General features: G+C 44.7%; 1 protein-coding gene across 2 annotated transcripts in view; it reads right to left on the minus strand.

Moving 5' to 3' along the window:
* Window positions 1-18286, minus strand: part of Dock1 (dedicator of cytokinesis 1) — a 450610-nt gene that overhangs the window by 263878 nt on the left and 168446 nt on the right. For both annotated transcript variants that reach the window (XM_027930051.3, XM_027930050.3), the window contains exons 26-27: window positions 8408-8535; window positions 6284-6379 (exon numbers count right to left, since the gene is read on the minus strand). In XM_027930051.3, coding sequence (XP_027785852.1) covers window positions 6284-6379; window positions 8408-8535 — 224 coding nt within the window. The remainder of the gene's footprint in view (window positions 1-6283; window positions 6380-8407; window positions 8536-18286) is intronic.

Raw genomic sequence — 18286 nt, forward strand, 5'->3', positions numbered from 1 at the left:
TGCCACTCAGTTGCAAGAAGCAAAAGGCCAGGACCTCTGCTTTTTAATCTTCAATCTCAGACTCCCACACCCAAGTCCCTCGGAGTATACATGAGAAAGGAAGCAAGGCAGGGGAAACCTCACTAGCTCAGGGCAGGAGCAACCGGCAGGCTCTTCCTGAGCATCCTGCAAGATTGCTCAGCGGTGCCTGTGTGGATGGCAAAGTATGGCTGGACCATATGGCATCAAGGGTACTGTAGCCCCTGGCTCAGGATTGGCCCACAGAATAGGGAATAGGGACGGCCTCTGCAACCCCATTTCCCTGGAGGACCCCCATAGGCATGCCATGGCCCCAGGCACACGATCATTAATTACAACAAGACTCACCATCGAGTAAAGTGTTCTGATCTTTGTCAGTCACAGAAGAGAGTAAGAACTAGAAAGGAAGAATGGCCAAGAACTCCTCTGTATCATGCTGATAGTAACAGCATGGCATGTCAATAAAACCCACCACGGTGGACTGGTTCTTTGGGAGCATTTTTATCAGCAAGGAAAATGTGAATTGATGACTAACTGAGGCAGTTTCAAGGGTGTGATGTTGCCTAAAGATCAACCACAACCCAACCAATCAACATAGACTCTTTTATCTATAAAAGCTCTATCAATAGCACCTTTGGCATGGGCTAAATGTGCAGCCAGCTCACTAACTGGACGTAAACATTTTACTATGTGATGCAAAGAACAGAAATAACATCCTGTTTAGTGAATTACCATAAACTAACCATGCTGGGGTGGGTGGCCTGCATTTGGTAGATAACAGGTGGAGTGAAAGCTACCGATTACCTCTTAACATCGCTCAATAATTAACTCAGGCAGGTCTGAATATGTATGAAATACAGAGCACGTTTTACTCACCAATGACTGGTTTTTATTTCCTCTGCTACAGTTAGTGACCAATCTTGAAAAAAATATCAAGGCCCCAAGAATACAAAAAAAGGCATGAAAAACTACTCTCTCAACACCAAATAAAAATGGACCTATAGTCTTTGCTGCTCACACAAACTCATGTGTCAGGGTGGCTTTCCGGGAGCCTTATGATTTGTAAGTAGATTTGCTGGCCAACTGTGTAATTAGAGACAGTTTGTGTGATACCTGTATATAAAAGCCCAGACACCATCCATTTGAAACATTTATAATGAATTTTTTTCTGTTGCAAACATAAGTTTAAAAAACAACATTTTTTGAAAGCACATTTATATTTACATTCCATGAGAATAAACATCTCAAAATCAACACTCATGCAGGGGATGTAACATCTTTATTGGAACGATTGGGGTAGGTCTCTTGGTTAAATAGGCACCATTCACTGGGAAACCAATGCAGCACCTTATTTTCCAGCTAAGAAAGCATGCCAGGTCCTTATAAAACACCCAGATTAAGTGAAAGCTCTGGGGTTTTATTAACAGCAAACTGCCCACCCCATCCAGACATCCACAGTAGAAGAAGCAGAAGTGTATCCATGACTTGAGGCCAGCGGTCAGGAGGCTCCTATGGTCCCAAACATAAGTCAAGGATCCATACAGAATTTTTCCTTCTCTACACATGCCTCTGTGAATTTTATGGATTTTCCAAAGCACCTTCCATTGAAAGAGGCCATATTTCCACTTTGGAGAATCAGTCCTTTTCAGCCTGCTGATTTGCATCTAGGCCAATGTGACAGTCCTTCCCACCCAGTGCATTTTACTCGTGAACAGGCAGTGAATCCCATCATGTGAAAGCAGCAGTACCTCCAAGCACAGGAGAAGGCTCATTCCAAGGCATCATTGCTTTCTCAGGTCTCGTCCCAGTTAGTGTACAAATGCTCATTCCAGAAAGGACACTCTTGTATGGGGTGGCACCAGGTCACCACCAGCCAGGTGGCCTGCCTACCTACTTGCCACACAAGAGCATCTAACCCAAGCAAGGCCCTTGGCCCAGACCATACGTGCACACAAAGAATGGTGCTTGATGCCCAGAGCACAGATGGCCTCTCAAAGGAAGGAGGAATGTAAAACGTGAAATTAGACTTAATATAAACCCACATATTTCACTCAAATATGTCACGCAACCGAGTGGAGGAGGGCAGGTGAAACTGCTCCTCATCTGTGTGGCACTATGGCCAAGCTGGTTTCAGGGCCTGTGTCCCCTCAGCATGTGGTCCACAGTTCCACATCTGCCAGGTGGACTTGTCTTGAGTGCTGTTTGTGTATAATACTTAGGATGGTGGATCCCCACAGCCCGTGAACTAAAACAAATGATGCGTAACTGACGGCAAAGTGGAGTTTTCATAAAACACGACATCACAGTCCCAGCTGCCTGGCCTCTGCAGTTGCAAGAAGCCCTGTACTGCAGATCACGGTGGCACGGTCACATGCAGAGCCCCACACTTCTCCACTCCACATATAAACAAGCAGGGCAGTGTGAGCCCAACAGCATCACACCGTGCCCCACAGGGACAGAGGTCACGCTCATACCAGTACCGTTGACAATATCCAGGAGTAAGTCATCAGGGAGGCACGTCTAGCCAAAGATATTTTAATCACTTTGATTTTTTAAAAATCCATTTTCATCAGTTACTTAGAGTTTTTAAGCTGATTCAGTCTTATGATTTCCACTACATTTATGCATAAATGAGCAACACAGGAAGATTGAAATCTCCAAGGCACAATGGAACGGTACAGCTTATCCAAACAGATCTATAAACTATTTTCTCTTCCTTTTCCACCTTGGAAGGCCCACTGATTAAGTTTTTGTCCACCGTGTCAGGGATCTTTTTGTCCCGATCTTGCTTTAATCTAAATTCACAGAGCAACAACGGTGACATTAAGAAGCTAATGCATCCACCCTGGTCGGAGGCAAATGAAGAGGGCAAGGCTAACATGCTGAACTCAAAGGGGAAGGATTCCAATCCTGCTTCTCTGTTGACACCAGAAGGGGACTCAACCACAGAAAGACCCTTCCCAACAATTTTAAATGGTGAAAGTCCTTCCTGAAATATCCTCACGTTGTCATGGCTCATTAAATAATTACAGCTTATTCAGAATATATCTTTTCGAGATTTGTTCCATGACAGCTTAGTTTTACAAAATAAATTCAAAAGAACTTTAGAAGTCTTTTTATAAATATTGGAGATGTTGGAATCGGGAGGGGCCTCCTGAAGAGCTCAATCCCCTTCCTGGTTCAGGAGATAGACTTCTTTTTGAGAAGGTGAGGGTTGTGGGGTGGGTCTGGGTCCCAGCCAACTACTGGCCAAGGGTGGGACCTTGGTGTCTCAGCTGCTTCTCAGAACATGCAAAGGTTCACCTTAAGAGCTCCTGAGAACACATGGTACCTCCAACCCGGGGCATCCCTGCCCTTCATTAGATGAGCAGGCAACTCCTAGACTGGCCGTATTACCACCAGAAGACCCCTAGGGCTTTATCCTATGGAAACTACTCAAGGTAGAAAAGAGAAGGGGGCTTATTTTCCTGGACAGCTGCCTCCTAACAAGGGCAGAGACCAGGGAACAATTCACTGTTCTCTCTGATGATGCTGAAATGGACCACACTCATCAGCACCCCCTGACTCAATCTCACAGCAGAGACTTGGAGAAAATTTTGGCATCAAACCCAGGCTCCACGCAAGTCCTGCCACCATAGCTGCAGGGCTCGGAACCATTTCTCTATGCACATGGGGGTATTTTCTGCAATTGCCATATGCAGGATAAAGGCGAAAATTAAAAGAGAGTCTTCCCATTAGTTATGTGGTGCCCAGCACATCAATGAATGCTCAATATTTACTACTGTTGTTGTCATTGTTATCATTATGACTGAGAAAGGAGAAATTTCCCAAAGAAATCCAGAATCACAAGGTCTGGGAGGAAATGCCATGCTCTGCAAGCTGTTTTCTGCCTTTGTTCAAGATGTGAGCACAAATCACAAGCTCCCCACATTCCAAAGTACCCATCCAAACCCTCCCCACATTCCAAAGTACCCATCCAAACCCACCCTTCTCTCCCCAGTTTAACTGCTGGCCACAAGGCTATGACCAAGGGAACACACAGCTAGGATAATGTCCCTAGCCACAGCAATGGAGCTCAGAAGTGCAGTGTATGCATATGGTCCCAGGTTCCGACCAGAGGCAGTTCGGTGGCCTCCTAGCAGTGGCAAGACACTGTGTCCCTAACCAGAGCAGGACTGTGCCCCTAACCAGAGGGGAGCAACCTCATCACCCCCTGAATCCACACCTGCCATCCCTCATCTGAACATACATACAAGCCTGCCCCTCACCCAATGTGAACCTAGTGCCACTCCAGGAAGGACCAGAGCAGGAGGGCACACTAGATCAGCTTCAAGTCACACACCATTCACTCTCCCTTCAGCTCTGTCCTAGGTCCCCTGGGAGCATGTCAGAGTGTAATGGAGCAGGACCACAGAGTATGGGACCACCAGACCTCAGGGGAGCCCTGGGGTTGCCCCAGGCTCCGGCCATGGGCTTCATTCCCTACTCAATATTAAGCATACAAAGGTGTTCTAGATTCTAGAAAAGAACAGTCTTAATGAGGAGCATGAGGAAGCAAAGTTACATAATGTAATAATGAAAAAGTATACAGCAAATAAAGCTGATTTATACAGAAACAATTTATTTCCTAACTCCTACATGTGATAGTCCAAACTCAAATGAGATAGACTTTTAAAAGGATATTCTGGCCCAGTACAGTGGTGGCACACCTGTAATCCTAGTGCCCCGGGAGGCTGAGGCACAAGGATCATGAGTTCAAAACCCAGCCTCAGCACCATAGAGGCACTAAGCAACTCAGTGAGACCCTGTCTCTAATAAAATACAAAAAGGGATGGGGATGTAGCTCACTGGTACGAAAGAAAGAAAGAGAGAGAGAGAGAGAAAGGAAGGAAGGAAGGAAGGAAGAAAAGAAAAGAAAAAGAAAGGAAAATCTGGACAGAGCAAGTCCTGAAACTCTGAGACATAAACTGGGCTAATTCACTGGATGGAAACACTCAGGCATGTTGGCTGGCCTGCACTCTCTGGGGTTCATCTACATGGGCATCCTTTACCAGGATGCCAGCCACAAACAACAAAACAAGCCCAGTGCTATATGTTGGCTGTGCACCCAAAAGAGACATGCTTCACTTCACTGCTCTGTACCCTTGGTCTGCAGAAGGAACCCAGCTCACACACCAAGAGACCAAGTGCCCTGTCTGGCCGCCAGTAAGACTCTTAGCAGCCTTTCTGTCCTTTGATTAAGGAAGTTATTTAGTTATTTCTTCTTCTTTTTTTTTTTTTTTTTGAAAGGCCATTCAACAAGGTGAGTTTACTGTTGGGCACTGGAAATGAAAAAATTAACAAGATCTATGTGTGGATCTTTTGACTAAGTAACAAAATTTAAGAATAATGGGTAGGGTAGGGTGGGAGGCAGGATGGGAAAGGGCAACAACTGAGGAATGAAATTGACCAAATTATGCCATGTGCATGGATGGAAGTATCACAGTGAGTCCTAAGTGGATGCAAAACTATAATGCACTAATGTAAAAAATAATACAGAGAAGGAAGAAGAGTGGAAGAAGATCCAGGGGAGGGAGAAGGGGAGGGAAAGAGAGGCAAAGGGCTTGGAATGGAGCCAATTATGGAACATGCATTTATGAATATGTCAAAATGAACCCCATTGCTATATATGAGTATAATGTATGAATTTTTAAAAGTATGGGAGGGCAGGGGGTGCCAATAAACTCTGGAAAAAAGGTACTATGATATGAACTTAGAAAGACTGTCTAAATAATCTTTAAACTATTCTTAGAAAAGTAGTTTCCACACAGACTAAGTGGCCTAAGAGCAACACCCTTAATACACTGGACTAGACAATAAAAGTGCTAAACTGGAGTACCTCCATTACATTTTAAGGTGCTTCATAAAATTTTATTAATGGCACCTTAAATGTATATATAAAGAAACAGCCAGAAGGTTGAGGACTTAGAAGAAAATCCATGTCTCTCTCTGCAAGTAATGGCGAACCATGCACCAAATGCTCTGTCCCTAGATGCTGAGTGCTAGCCCTCCAGCTCGGTCAGTATCCCCTGGAATCAGGAAATGAGAACATCTCATATGCCACACTGTGTCCCCCCTGCTTACTATGTTTTAAAAAAATTAACCCATCTTCCAACAGCAGTCGGAACAGGACCAGATGAACCTGAGGCTGGGGAGTCTGTGACACTCCCAGGAAGATGTTCTGAGCGACACCTAAGTATTCAAGCACGTGGGGCTGGGCACTTACAATGAGCTCCGAGTCCCGCCCCATGGAAATCACGGTCCGGTTCACTGTCCGGAGGAGTTTCTCCATGATTATCTGCACATGCCTCTGCGTTGGCCCCTGGAGGAAGACACACCAGTGAAAACCAACACCAAAGACAACCGTGGACATACCAGCCGCCCTGTGGTCACTGGATCCATGTACCCCATAAAAAGTAAATCAATTGCAGGCCATGGTGGTGCACGCGTGCAATCCCAGAGATTCAAGAGGCTAAGGCAAGAGCATTGCGAGTTCAAGGCCAGCCTCAGTAACCTAAGAAAGCCCTGAACAGAAATGTTTAAAAACAAAATAAATGGACTGGGGCTATAGCTCAGTGGTAAAGTGTCCTGAGTTCAATTACCAGTACCAAAAAATAAACTGATTAAATTAAAAAATGAATAATTATAAACCTTAATGAGATGAGAAATGGTCTTTGTCAAAGGCAAAAGCCTTCACAAAGAAAACTCACAACACTTTCTTAGAGTCTATTAAAAATAATCTCTTGGGGCTGGAGTAGCTCAGTGGTAGAGCGCTTGCCTCATACGGTGTGAGGCACTGCATTCGATTCCCAGCAACACATATAAATAAGCAAATAAAATAAAAGTCCATTAATAACTAAAAAAAAATTTGAAAAAAATCTCATATAATTGTAATTTAATTTACACAAATCTTAAAACAAAAAGGAAATCAATTTAAACCGTATGATGTTTATGATCCCTGGTTAGACCTCCAATAACTCACACACTGGGCCATGTTGAGACAACAACCCAGGCTGCTGGGTAAGCCCAATCCCCAGACCTCAACAGTCCCACACAACAGCATCTCTGAACACCAGCTGAGGGTCAATTTTGATTATCTAAAAATCATACCACATGGAATTCTCTATCAGTAAGAATTCACTTTTATTTGGTGTGCAACTGATCGCATTCCATGAACTGGTCTGGTCAGATGTGCACTTGGGCTCTTCTCTGAAGAGCCACTGCCCACTCCCTGAGAGCTGCTCTGAAGCCTCTTCACGGAGCCTTCCAGCCAGTTAGAAAAGCAAAGATCCTGGAACAGGACCCTGGGGCCGGCCTTCGGTGAAGTTTCCAAACCTTCCCACAGGAAATGGCAGAAAGACTTGAGGTCCCTGTCCCCAGGAATGGATTTAATCTAATCTCTTTCATCAAGAGTTTTAACCAGGCTTAGGAAGAATGAGTCAGTCCTTGAGGGGAGGGTGTCCAGGTGCAGGGGTGTGTGTGTGTGTATATTGCCCAGAAAGGTATCCAGGTCACAGAGGAGAGAGCTCAGAAGAAGCCCGATCCACTTAAAGCCCTGTCTAGGGCAGAGACGGGCAATGTCCTGTTCCCACCTTCCAGACACACCTGAAAAATCAATAGTGTCTGGGCTGCAGATGTGGCTCCGTGGTAGAGTGCTTGCCTAGCATGTGTGAGGTACTGAGTTCAATCCTCAGCACCACATAAAAATAAATTAATTAATTAAAGGAATTGTGTGCAACTAAATCTAAAAAAAAAAAAAAATTATATCAATAGTGACACTCCCATATGCACCGACATACACAGTGTGCTGAGGATGGGGGCACAGGACGAGACTCCCTCACATGCTTGCACCAACTTCTCATTTAAAGAAAAAGTAACTGGAATAAGCACACGGTTCCAAACTGCAAAAGAAAATCCCAAGCTAAGAAAGCATCAGGGGCAGCTATCCATGGAGGTAGAGCAGAGATCTGCTCTTCTTGAAAGTCTCAAAGCACCACTGGCTTGTTTTAAAAAAAAAACTTTGTGCATGTGTTTGTTACTTTAATAAAAATAAGAATTGCAAGTATGGATGCAAGTAATTAGCCAACTCTTAGCCTTTTATCTGACCTTAAGGATTGCATACTCGGCCTTGGGAGGCATTTCACCGAGAAGATACAGAAAAGAGAAAACAAATTTCAATTCAGGATAAACACTGCAATGTGAAAATCACGATATAGACATAAATAAAAGTAATTTCCGGGTGCAACTCTACAGAGAGAAAGAGAGAGGCTAAGGCTGAAAATGAAGGCCGTTATTTTCTAAATGAGTCAAGAATCACTTCTCAGCAGAGAGGCTGGAGTGGGTCACTCACCACGTCCTTCCTGTACAGCACCTCCAGGATGTTGCTGAGCAGCTGGCAGCAGGCCTCCAGGTCCTCCTGCCTCTCCAGGTGGTACTTGAGCTGATCCGTCATCATGGGAAGCAGGATTTCTCTGCAGTCTACATATGAAACAGGGTTGCTGGTCAGTGCGAGAGCCACCAAGGTGCAACTCATGTGTGCTAGAATTCTGTGCACCCTGGTCGGCATCTGGCACTCACGTTCTGCAGCATGGAAACAGACAACTGGAGGGAGCAAAGGACTCAACTAGTTTCTATTGTCCGTGAGAACAGACTTTCTGTTGCTGTCGATAATTTTAAAAGACGCACACATCTATCTATGTGTGTATTTCCATGCACTGACATAGACATGTGACATGACCCAACAACTCACAAACGTGCAGAACATACTTAATCAGGCATACATATATTTCCCTCCTTGGGCACATAAATACAAACACAAGCACACATGTTGGGTTTTTACTTATTTTCTCTGCATAAATTAACTGATTTGCAACATTAAAAGAAAACACTTCATATGACAAAAGTTATTCTAGTTTCAGATTTTTGAGACTCTTCATCTTACAAGTGGACTACATGGAAGAGGTCCGCTCTGCAAAGTGATAATTAAAGGTACACAGAGCCCTTCCCAGGGCAGCTTCCTGGAGTCGGCAGAAGAGGGACAGAAAAATGGGAATCAGGGGCAGAGACACCGCTGTGAGGAATATGACTGTAACATGGAGGACAGCTGGGCAGGGAGCAGGGTCCCGGCAAAGGAGTTTGGACATTCATCTGTTTTTAGATAGGAACATAGAAAGGATCATTAGAAAATAGAAGAGCAATTAGGAAACAAATACAGAGATACCAAAGATACAACGATACAAAGATGAAAATTCCTAATTTTCTCTTCAAATTGGGAAATCCAATGTGACTCTAGCCTCTTCCATTTTCCAACGTGGCCTGTTCACAGTGCCATTTCTGCATTTTGAGACTAGCCTGGCCCTCACCATTCCTTGAAAGGTGCAAAGCCTGAGAAACTGGTCCTTAGGATTATACATTTTAAGATTTCCAACACCGATAATATAGACCCACATGTTTTACATTAATGGGTCCTGAGTTTTATGTAGGAAAAAAAGCAGGCAACACTGGAGTGAGCCCTCTGTTCAGAAACACTTAGAACTTTCCCCAGGACCACGCTGAAATGCAGGGCTGGGAGGAGGCAGGAGTGGGGCACCGGCAGGAAGAAGGAAAGATTCCACAATAACACAAACCCTTCCACTCCATGTCCCCCAAGGACTGTGTGTGGACAGCCCATGCCAAGTTGTTTTGTGACTTCCATTTGGATTCAGCCTAGGAAAGAGCTTATAGCAATACCAATGTTCCAGAAGGAGTTGTGTCCACTGAATATATGAACATGTGGATTTGCACCTTGGCTTCATGATCACACTAAGCACAAGCAATGCATAGGTTGTGAGGGCTGCACGTACTCTGACAAGTCGCCAAGCCCGCCTTGCAGGGGACGCCTCTGAAGGAGGCACACATGTATAGGGATGAGGCTGTCTGAGAGATCAGGGCTCTGGTTTCAGCCAAGCCTGTACCAATTCCCTTTTTACCAACCCTTCCTGCAATGCCGACTGAAGGGCCACAGTCATCTGAGAGAGTACCATGGCCCCCTGGACTTGAGTGAAGTACTCCAAAAAGCCAAGACATGAGGTTGCTATAGAACATGGTCCAGTGTTAGAACCACCCAGATACAAAGCCAGTCCAAGGGCAATAGTGCAAGAAATGACCTCGCTGGAGTGGATTTGTTTGAGAATGAGAACTCACTGAATATGCTATTTCCACAAATTCCCCAAACCCTGACATCTTTCCTACAGAACTCCAATGTCCACAAATACCATCCACCTTCAGGAATTTTAAGTCAGCTGGCCCTAGCCACATGGGACATCCAGGGAAGAACAACACTCCAAATGCTCCAGCCCAGTGGGTAGAAAGATGCCCTGGAAAGCCTCCCCCAGCCCAGCCCAGCCCTGCCATGCCAGGCCCTTCCATGTGGCCCCCACTTGACATCTTCCAATGTGTCCTTTCTGCCCACCTCAACATGAGGCGAGCTCTGGGTCTTCCTGTTCCCTTGATCAGATATCACTGAAAACATTCTGGAGAACAAATGGATTTCCAAGGCATCTGTGGGGGTAGGGCAGGGGGTGGTTAGAGCCACTAGGACACAACAGGAGAAACAATTCTGACAATGTGACTTCAGAGGAAACAATGGAGCACCCTTAGCAAGGCTGTTCCTGAAGCTAGCCGGGGATCAGGTCCCGGGGGCTTGCCAGGAGGGCAGGTCCATCAGTGGTCCTCAACATACAGAGCTGGCCCTTCAGGCTCTGGAACCCAGATGTCCTGGCCTAAATCCATCCCTTACAGCCCCATTCATCTACCAACCTGGGCAGGTTGCTGTGGACTGCACTGTGCTCGGCACTAATTGAGTGTGTTTGTCTCATTTGTCAGGATTACTCCAGGGTGAAGGCAGCCAAGTCTGCCTCTTCATCTTGGCAGGGAGGTGCGATCAACCATTTTTGGCTACCTGATAGGAACACCCATGTCCACCCTGCCCCAAGGGCCCTGTTAGCTTCACCTGGTTCTATCAAGCCTCTCTTTGATTTAAAAAAAAAAAAAAATTGGAAAATTCACTGCCACTTTGTCACATTTAAAGGTATTTCATTCACCAAGCCCCCTGATAAGCCATTTTTCTGATGGACCGGTATCCCATTGCATCTCATCATTCAGTTCCCACACATCCAGGGCCAGTCAAGATAAAGTGGGGAAATGGGGACAGGTATACTTTACTTACAAAGACACAATGAGATAATGCTTGAGGAAGGACTTTGCAAAACACAATCCACCATGCCATCCTGAAAGACCACCCTGAAGGACCCCCTGCCCCAGCGCCAGCAGCCACATCAAAAACTCCCAACCAGACAGAGTTCCATTCACACTGACCACAGGATCAGCCCACTGAGGAGGAGCATCCAGGTGCTGGGAGGTGACGCTGCCCCTGCCAGGCCTTCAGGGACAGGGTGACACCTCGTCCACAGGCCCACAAAGGAAGAAAGGAAACTCTGAGACAGCAGGAGGACAAGAGCCAGGGGTGGCGTGAGCCACACCGTCCACCCTACTAGTGACCCGTGATATGCAGACCTCAGCACACAAATCTAGGCACAGCAGGCCTCTAATGTACATTTCTTGGGCCACATTAAATACTGAGGGCTTTCAAGGTCTGTCTGTCTTTATTGGGTTGTCATCCCTGTGAGAGCACACACCTCCTCATTCTTTGTAACAGGCACAGCCCAGCACACAAACCAGCACCCGAAGGTGGGGTGTGTGTGTATGTGTGTGTGTGTGTGGGGGGGGGGGTGTTCATATATACACTGTGTGTTCATGTACTCAGTACTCTCTTCCTTGGAGTATTTGCCGGCCGAGTCTTTACTTTGGTCCACATTTAGCATTTTATGGGCACACCTGTTAAGTGGTGAGGAGTGTCTGCAGCAGTGCAGTCCCATCCTTGGCAGGCATCTGAAGGACAGGCGCACTGTTACAAGTATTCTCCCAGCTGTCTGAGGATCCAGCTTCACCAAAAAGTTTCCGAGCCAATCTGGATGACAGAAAATGGGTGCACATACAGGCATGCCCACGAGTACATGCACATGCGTGTGTATTGATTCAGCTGAATTTGTAATTACATGCACATGGTATCAAATTAAAGAGTCTAGAGTCAAAAACAGGTCTATGACCCAAAGCTGCCGTCAGTTAAATGGAAACTATTAAAACAATAATAGAAATGATATCATCATACAAAGAAAACTAACACCTTAGAGTGGCTCTACCCTTAGGGTAGCCTCCCAGTCACCCTCCCGCAAAGCAGAAGTTATCACAAATATCTCAGAACCTCAGGTTGTTGAGGGTCTTCTCTTATTTTGTAGTTCAGTCTACAGACTATCAGTTATAAGAACACTGAGAAAAGTACATCACCAGACAGACAGACAGACACAGACACGCATGTCTGCAGTGAGCACAGAATAAGGTGCACCACCATGCCCACCCACTCACGCCCCTACAGGAAGCACTTCAAAACATGAGAAGCTGCTTCTAATGCTCAAGAAGAGGAAATCCCTGTCGCATTATGGACATCCCAACTTGGCATCCTGAATACCCTTCCCTAAGGGCAGAATGTCATTTCTACACAGTGATTAGCACTGACAAACCCATTGGGTCCAAAACAGATGGCCAATCAAAAAAAAGAAAAAGTCTTATATTCTAAAAGGAAAACACATTTTGAATAAACTATCCACACATAATCTACTTGACTGGAAGTTGAGAATCCTGATTCCCCAAGACTTTGGGAGAGTCTTAATCAGTTCATCTGTACACACAAAGATCTTGGCTTCAGATCTTAGGAAAGATGATTAAACTCTCTGAGGCTCAATTTTTCTTCTTATCTACAAAATGGGGCTGTTGTTTGTTGCCTCTCAGGTTTATTGTGGGAACTAAAGGATGTCATGTGTGCATTTAGCACATGGCTAAATAAGGGGTAGTTGTTAAAACAACAGAAATAATAGTATTGTGCACAGTCAAGCCTTTCAGCTAAAAGCACGCCGAAGCAAACTAGTAGTTCACAATTGCACTATCAAACATGGTAGTCACTAAGCACTTGAAATATAGCTGGTGCCACTGAAGAATGGAATTTTGATTTTATTTAATTTTAATTGGTATACTGTAAAGTCAAATGTAAAGAGTGAAACTTGATTTAGTTACTGGAAATAAGTATTCAGAACAGCTTGAGCATGTGACTCTAGTTTTACAACGGCAAATTATATCAGATGATAAATACAAAGAACGAGTCCCTGATGAAAACGTAGCACCAAAACAGAGATGTGAAATGCACATTGGGTTTCGCAGACTCAGTGTGAAGAAAAGAATGTAAACTGTGTCATTAGTTATTTTTAGATTGAGTTTATATTGCCTTAATATTTGAGATAAAACACTATTGAAATTAATTTTACCAACTGCATCAGACTTTTTCTAATGTGGTGACTAGAACATTTTAAGTCACATCTGCAGCTCACATCAGCAGGTCAGCACAGCCTAATGGCATACCAGGAGGCAGATGCTGACGGCCTCAGATGCAACTTCTCCTCCTAGGAGTCAAGGCCACAGCTCTCTCCCACCAGTCATCCTGTCAAGTGTGTGTGACTCCAGGGCCTCTCAGAGACCCTGAGTCCAACTCCAGGCACAGCAGCAAGAAATCCAGAATGAGCACGGTTGTCCTTGTTTTATCTACCACGCACAGAGAGCAATGAAGGCAGCTGGGCCCAGGCAGCCAGGGAAGGGGCAGGCAGCCTAGTGGGCTCAGACCCCAGAACACTGGTTTTGCTGCTCACACCAGCCTGCTTCCATGCTCCTGTCCGCAGGGTGACCCACGCTTACAGGCTCCAACCATTTAACATCTGTTCATGCTCAGTTGTGAGGGCTGAAGCCAGGATGATTAATGCTCTGGTAATGGGCACAGAGTAAAAAATATTAATCTTTATAAGAGGTATTCAACAGGCATCATCGGCTTATAAATGTCCAAGCAGAATATCCGTCTATAACCCCATTACAGCTCTACATTAAAGTAAGATACAAAAATGAGAATGAATCTGTCCATTTAAAACATTCATTTTTATGAATACTGAGTAATGTGCTTCTTAATTTTTAGTTTGGTCACATTAAACAAATGATCCATAAAGTGCATTTAATAACCCTGTGTATGTTGCACAGACTGAGAGCCAGAATAACACTTTTAATGAGAATTAAACAGTAAGAGCCATATAAATGGGGAATGCTTTCTATTTATCTTTTATAGATAACCATCTTATTTTCAACCATCTATGAATCCTATACCCACGTTTCAATATGTTCCAGTGATTTTTCTCCCTCCACGCAGGTCCTTAAGCAGTAGATTATGCAGGAGACAGTGCCAACACTGGAAAGGGTCACGGGAGCTGTCCATTCGTCTCCTCTCAGCACAGGAGTGGGGACCAGGAGCCCGAGAAAAAACACATTCAAGAACCACACACTGCTAAGCAGAAGCTGACTCCTGAGCCAGGGCTCCGCAGGGCAAGTGACCCAGGCATGTGTACATGTAAATACGGGGAACACTGGCCTGTCAACTGAAGAGGGAAGTTCCCAAGAAGCATCTCCATAGAACAACTTACGAAAGTGAATGTGCCCAGAGGAGACTGATCAAGTCACCCTGGCATAGCGCTTCTCCTTTCTGGATGTTACTGACCTCATCTGTAAAATGGACAGATACAAATGCTCTGCACAGCATTCCTACTCTGACTGGACAGGCTGCTCCTTTGAAAGTGTTCTGCTCAGAAGAGTGTCACCAGGCTGCCCGCTGACATGATCAGAAATGCAACAATCTGCAATTCAACCTAGAGGTGCCCGATATCACAGAAATTTAATTGAGAAGGTAACAGAGCAAGTAAAAAGAGCAAGGAAATCGGAAGGAGCATAGCAGTGTGCATGGGACCACGGGAAGAACACGGAAAAGCAATGTCCCCTGAATGTGGCCACAAGGCCAGGCAAGAAGGGAGCTGCCATTCAGCGACCAGTGTGTGGAGCAGACAATCTGGACCTTTAGTTTGAAGAACTATAACAATAGGGATCAGCTTTCCATTATTTTGTAATAACAAATAATAGTTCAGAAAAAGTAAAAGAAGCACCGTGGAGAGATATCGTAGATGCGTCCCATTTAGAAGTAGATGAGAAAATTAGAAAGACTATAAAGTCAAAAGCCGGGAAAGGCCTGTGGGAAGCACTGGTCAGACAGGGAGTCTATCTACTATGTGGATGGGAGAGATCAAGGAGGTGTTTGGTAAGTCTGCCAGTCTGTGGGCAGACTCATCCTATGGAAGATGAGAAAATAAGGAAGGACACACAGCACTATGGACAGATGTCCTATCACTGGAGAAAAGAGGCAGCCAGGAACAGAGTTGGGGTGTGAGTGGTCCTGCCCATGTGCTCTTCCTGGTGCCCTCACAATGAGATTTATACATTGAACATAAATGACTGCGGGCCAGTTGTAGGCCTACATTTTAAAGAAACTCTGGCTTGTGCTCATGGGCAGGGATTTATACATTAGTAGAAGAATAGGGTCATGAAGCAAAACCTGCAAGACTGCAAGCTGATGTGGGGCTCTTCCCACTGCCCTAGCGACATTATCACAAGGTACAGAGATCCACACTCAGGCCCCAAAGGGAATCACGGGCTGGAGGCCTGAGGGGCACAATCTTCTGATGAGGTACAAAAAAGGTGAAGCCCCCTCCTCAGAATGTCCTTTCTGTCCTGAGCATCAAGCAACAGGGACAGGAGCCCATTCCCAGGTGGGCACAGAATTGAGTCAACAGGAGACCAGGGTGACGAAGTTTAGACTGCGTCATGAGGAAAGGCTGGCACTGCCAAATGATCACAGAGAGAAAGAGAAAGAGGAGAGAACAAGCCCACTCCTGAACACGTGAGCACAACACTCTATGATTCATATGGGCCTAGCCCATGTATGCACTTGCTTGTGCCTGAGCTTTTATTTGTCGTATTCCACACAGCATTTTAAGTCAATCCAGCTCTCAAAACGCATTCCTCATTCAGTGGGTGTGAAACCTTTTAAGAAAAGAGCAGATGATGGATTTGAACAAGCCAGCGACTTAATCAGCACCAGGGTGGTGGACAGCTCCCTGCCTGGGATGTTGCTTGCACACATTGGACCTTCTTATTTAACTTTGATGTCCTTATCTGTAAATTGAGATAATTACTCTTTTTGAATTCTACATTTTTAAGTTGATGACTTGAAGGCTCTCAGAGGACTCAAACCAGCTACCCGCAGTCCTGAGCACATGGTAGGTGATCAATAAATTATGATGGGATCGAAATGGATACCACTAAGACATTCAATAAGTCATTTCTAAAAGCCTGCACTGTTTTAGCAAATGATCTCTTCAAAACCATATGTAATGAAAGACACAAAGTGATATGCAGAATGCGGGGAAAAGGGTAGTGTGATACAGGGGTAGAGATTAAAAGTTTTCTTAAGGTATGCATAAAAATAGAAGAGGATGTGATGTTTATATTCCACATTATTTAAAAGAGCCAGTTTTCAGTGTTCCCAGCTGGCAACATTCATTAGAAGTCATCAGCACAGCAAACTAATTAAATAAAGTATTCCAAAATGCTATACGAGTGGTCCATTAAGTGACTGTGGCAAAATTAGCCCCAACCCCAAATTTTCTCTCTGAACAAACATCCATCAAGTTAACAAAACTACTTCAGAGTAGTTCTGGGCTTAAGATCTATTTTCCACAGTAGAGAAACTCAAGAGATATTGTTTTGATTTGTTTATGGACCAAAGCATCAATACTATAGATACACATTAACCATGCAGCTTTCCTTGTTTGTGACTTGAAGCATTTTTTATTAATAGGGCAATTTTTAGAAATGTAAATATTCTTTCATGGACCTGTTCACTGTAAAAAAAAGGAATCTGACCCCAACAGTGCCTCACAGCATGCCAACAGGCATGTGGGTCTTTGCCTTCAGACTTCTCAGGGCTTTTGTCACTAATGCCTCCACCATTTGAAAGCAGAGTTTGACTCTGTTTATAAATAGAAGATATTCTTTTCACCTTGAAAATAAAAATGTCAAACATAATTTAAACTCTTTAGGCCTATATTTTAAAGAAACTCTGGATTGTTAAAATGGAATAGAAATGAAGTTTTCAGAAGGCTGAGATAGATTATCTCAAAGGAGCCCATTTGCTATGCTGAAGACAAGGGCACAGGACGGACAGAGTTTGAGGAAAAAGGACATTCCCATTCCCACTCACCACTGATCCCCACCAGGAAAACCACAGCAATAACAGAAACTGACAAACCAAAGGGCAGCCAAGGAATAGCAGGCTCACAAGAGAAGCCATCCATCAGGAGTCCAAAGCTGCTGCCAATGGGGAAAAGGACGTTCTTGCCATTCAACTTCAGAGTTTGAATGTTCAAAGCTTTGCACATCAGGACTTATACTCCCCTCCAGAACACAAACACAGGACATAAGGAAAAGTCCCCAGTAAGTGCTAAAATAAAATATACATTGCCTATGTCACTGTTAACACAGGAATAGAGGAAGATTACACCTTAGAAAACAAAGAAATGATTCCATGTTAACTGCAAGAAGCTTCCCACAAAGGGCTCCGATGCCGAGCTGCAGGTCAGAGGAGGCCCGAGGACAGGAGTGCCCGGCCCCAGGGATGCTCACAGGACCTCCTGCAAGCACAGCCAATGCTCCTGACATTCTTAAAAGTAAATGCTAGCTCAGGTTGATTTATTTTATCCCAATTTCTATAACATTAATGTAGAACATTTTTGTGGACATAAATCCTAACCCTCGATGTTCCAGTGCTTAATTTAATTATACTGAAACTTTTCATTTCTATAATAGGATTTAAGCTTTAATTTTCATAGCTTTTGTCAGTTATGTGGGCAACAATATAATCACATGAGAACAAAGCTACAAATTACAAAGTGTCGACCTTCCCTTCTCTTTGTATCTTGCTTTGAACATCAGCTCTCTCCACACCACAGATGATATGCAAGAGTCAACGTTTTGTGCTGCACGTAGTCTATTCAGCCAGCTCTCACGCAGTCAAGTCACGTCGCTGGACCAGGCTCAGAAGCCATTACCGCCCATTCATTGGCCCTCCTGCACAGCATGCTAACGAGCCCAAGGCCACGTGTCTCAGCACAAGAGCGTGGACAGGACATCCAAGGTGGATGAGAGACAGAGCACA

This window comes from Marmota flaviventris, chromosome 4 (assembly GCF_047511675.1).
Source record: "Marmota flaviventris isolate mMarFla1 chromosome 4, mMarFla1.hap1, whole genome shotgun sequence".
Taxonomy (NCBI): domain Eukaryota; kingdom Metazoa; phylum Chordata; class Mammalia; order Rodentia; family Sciuridae; genus Marmota; species Marmota flaviventris.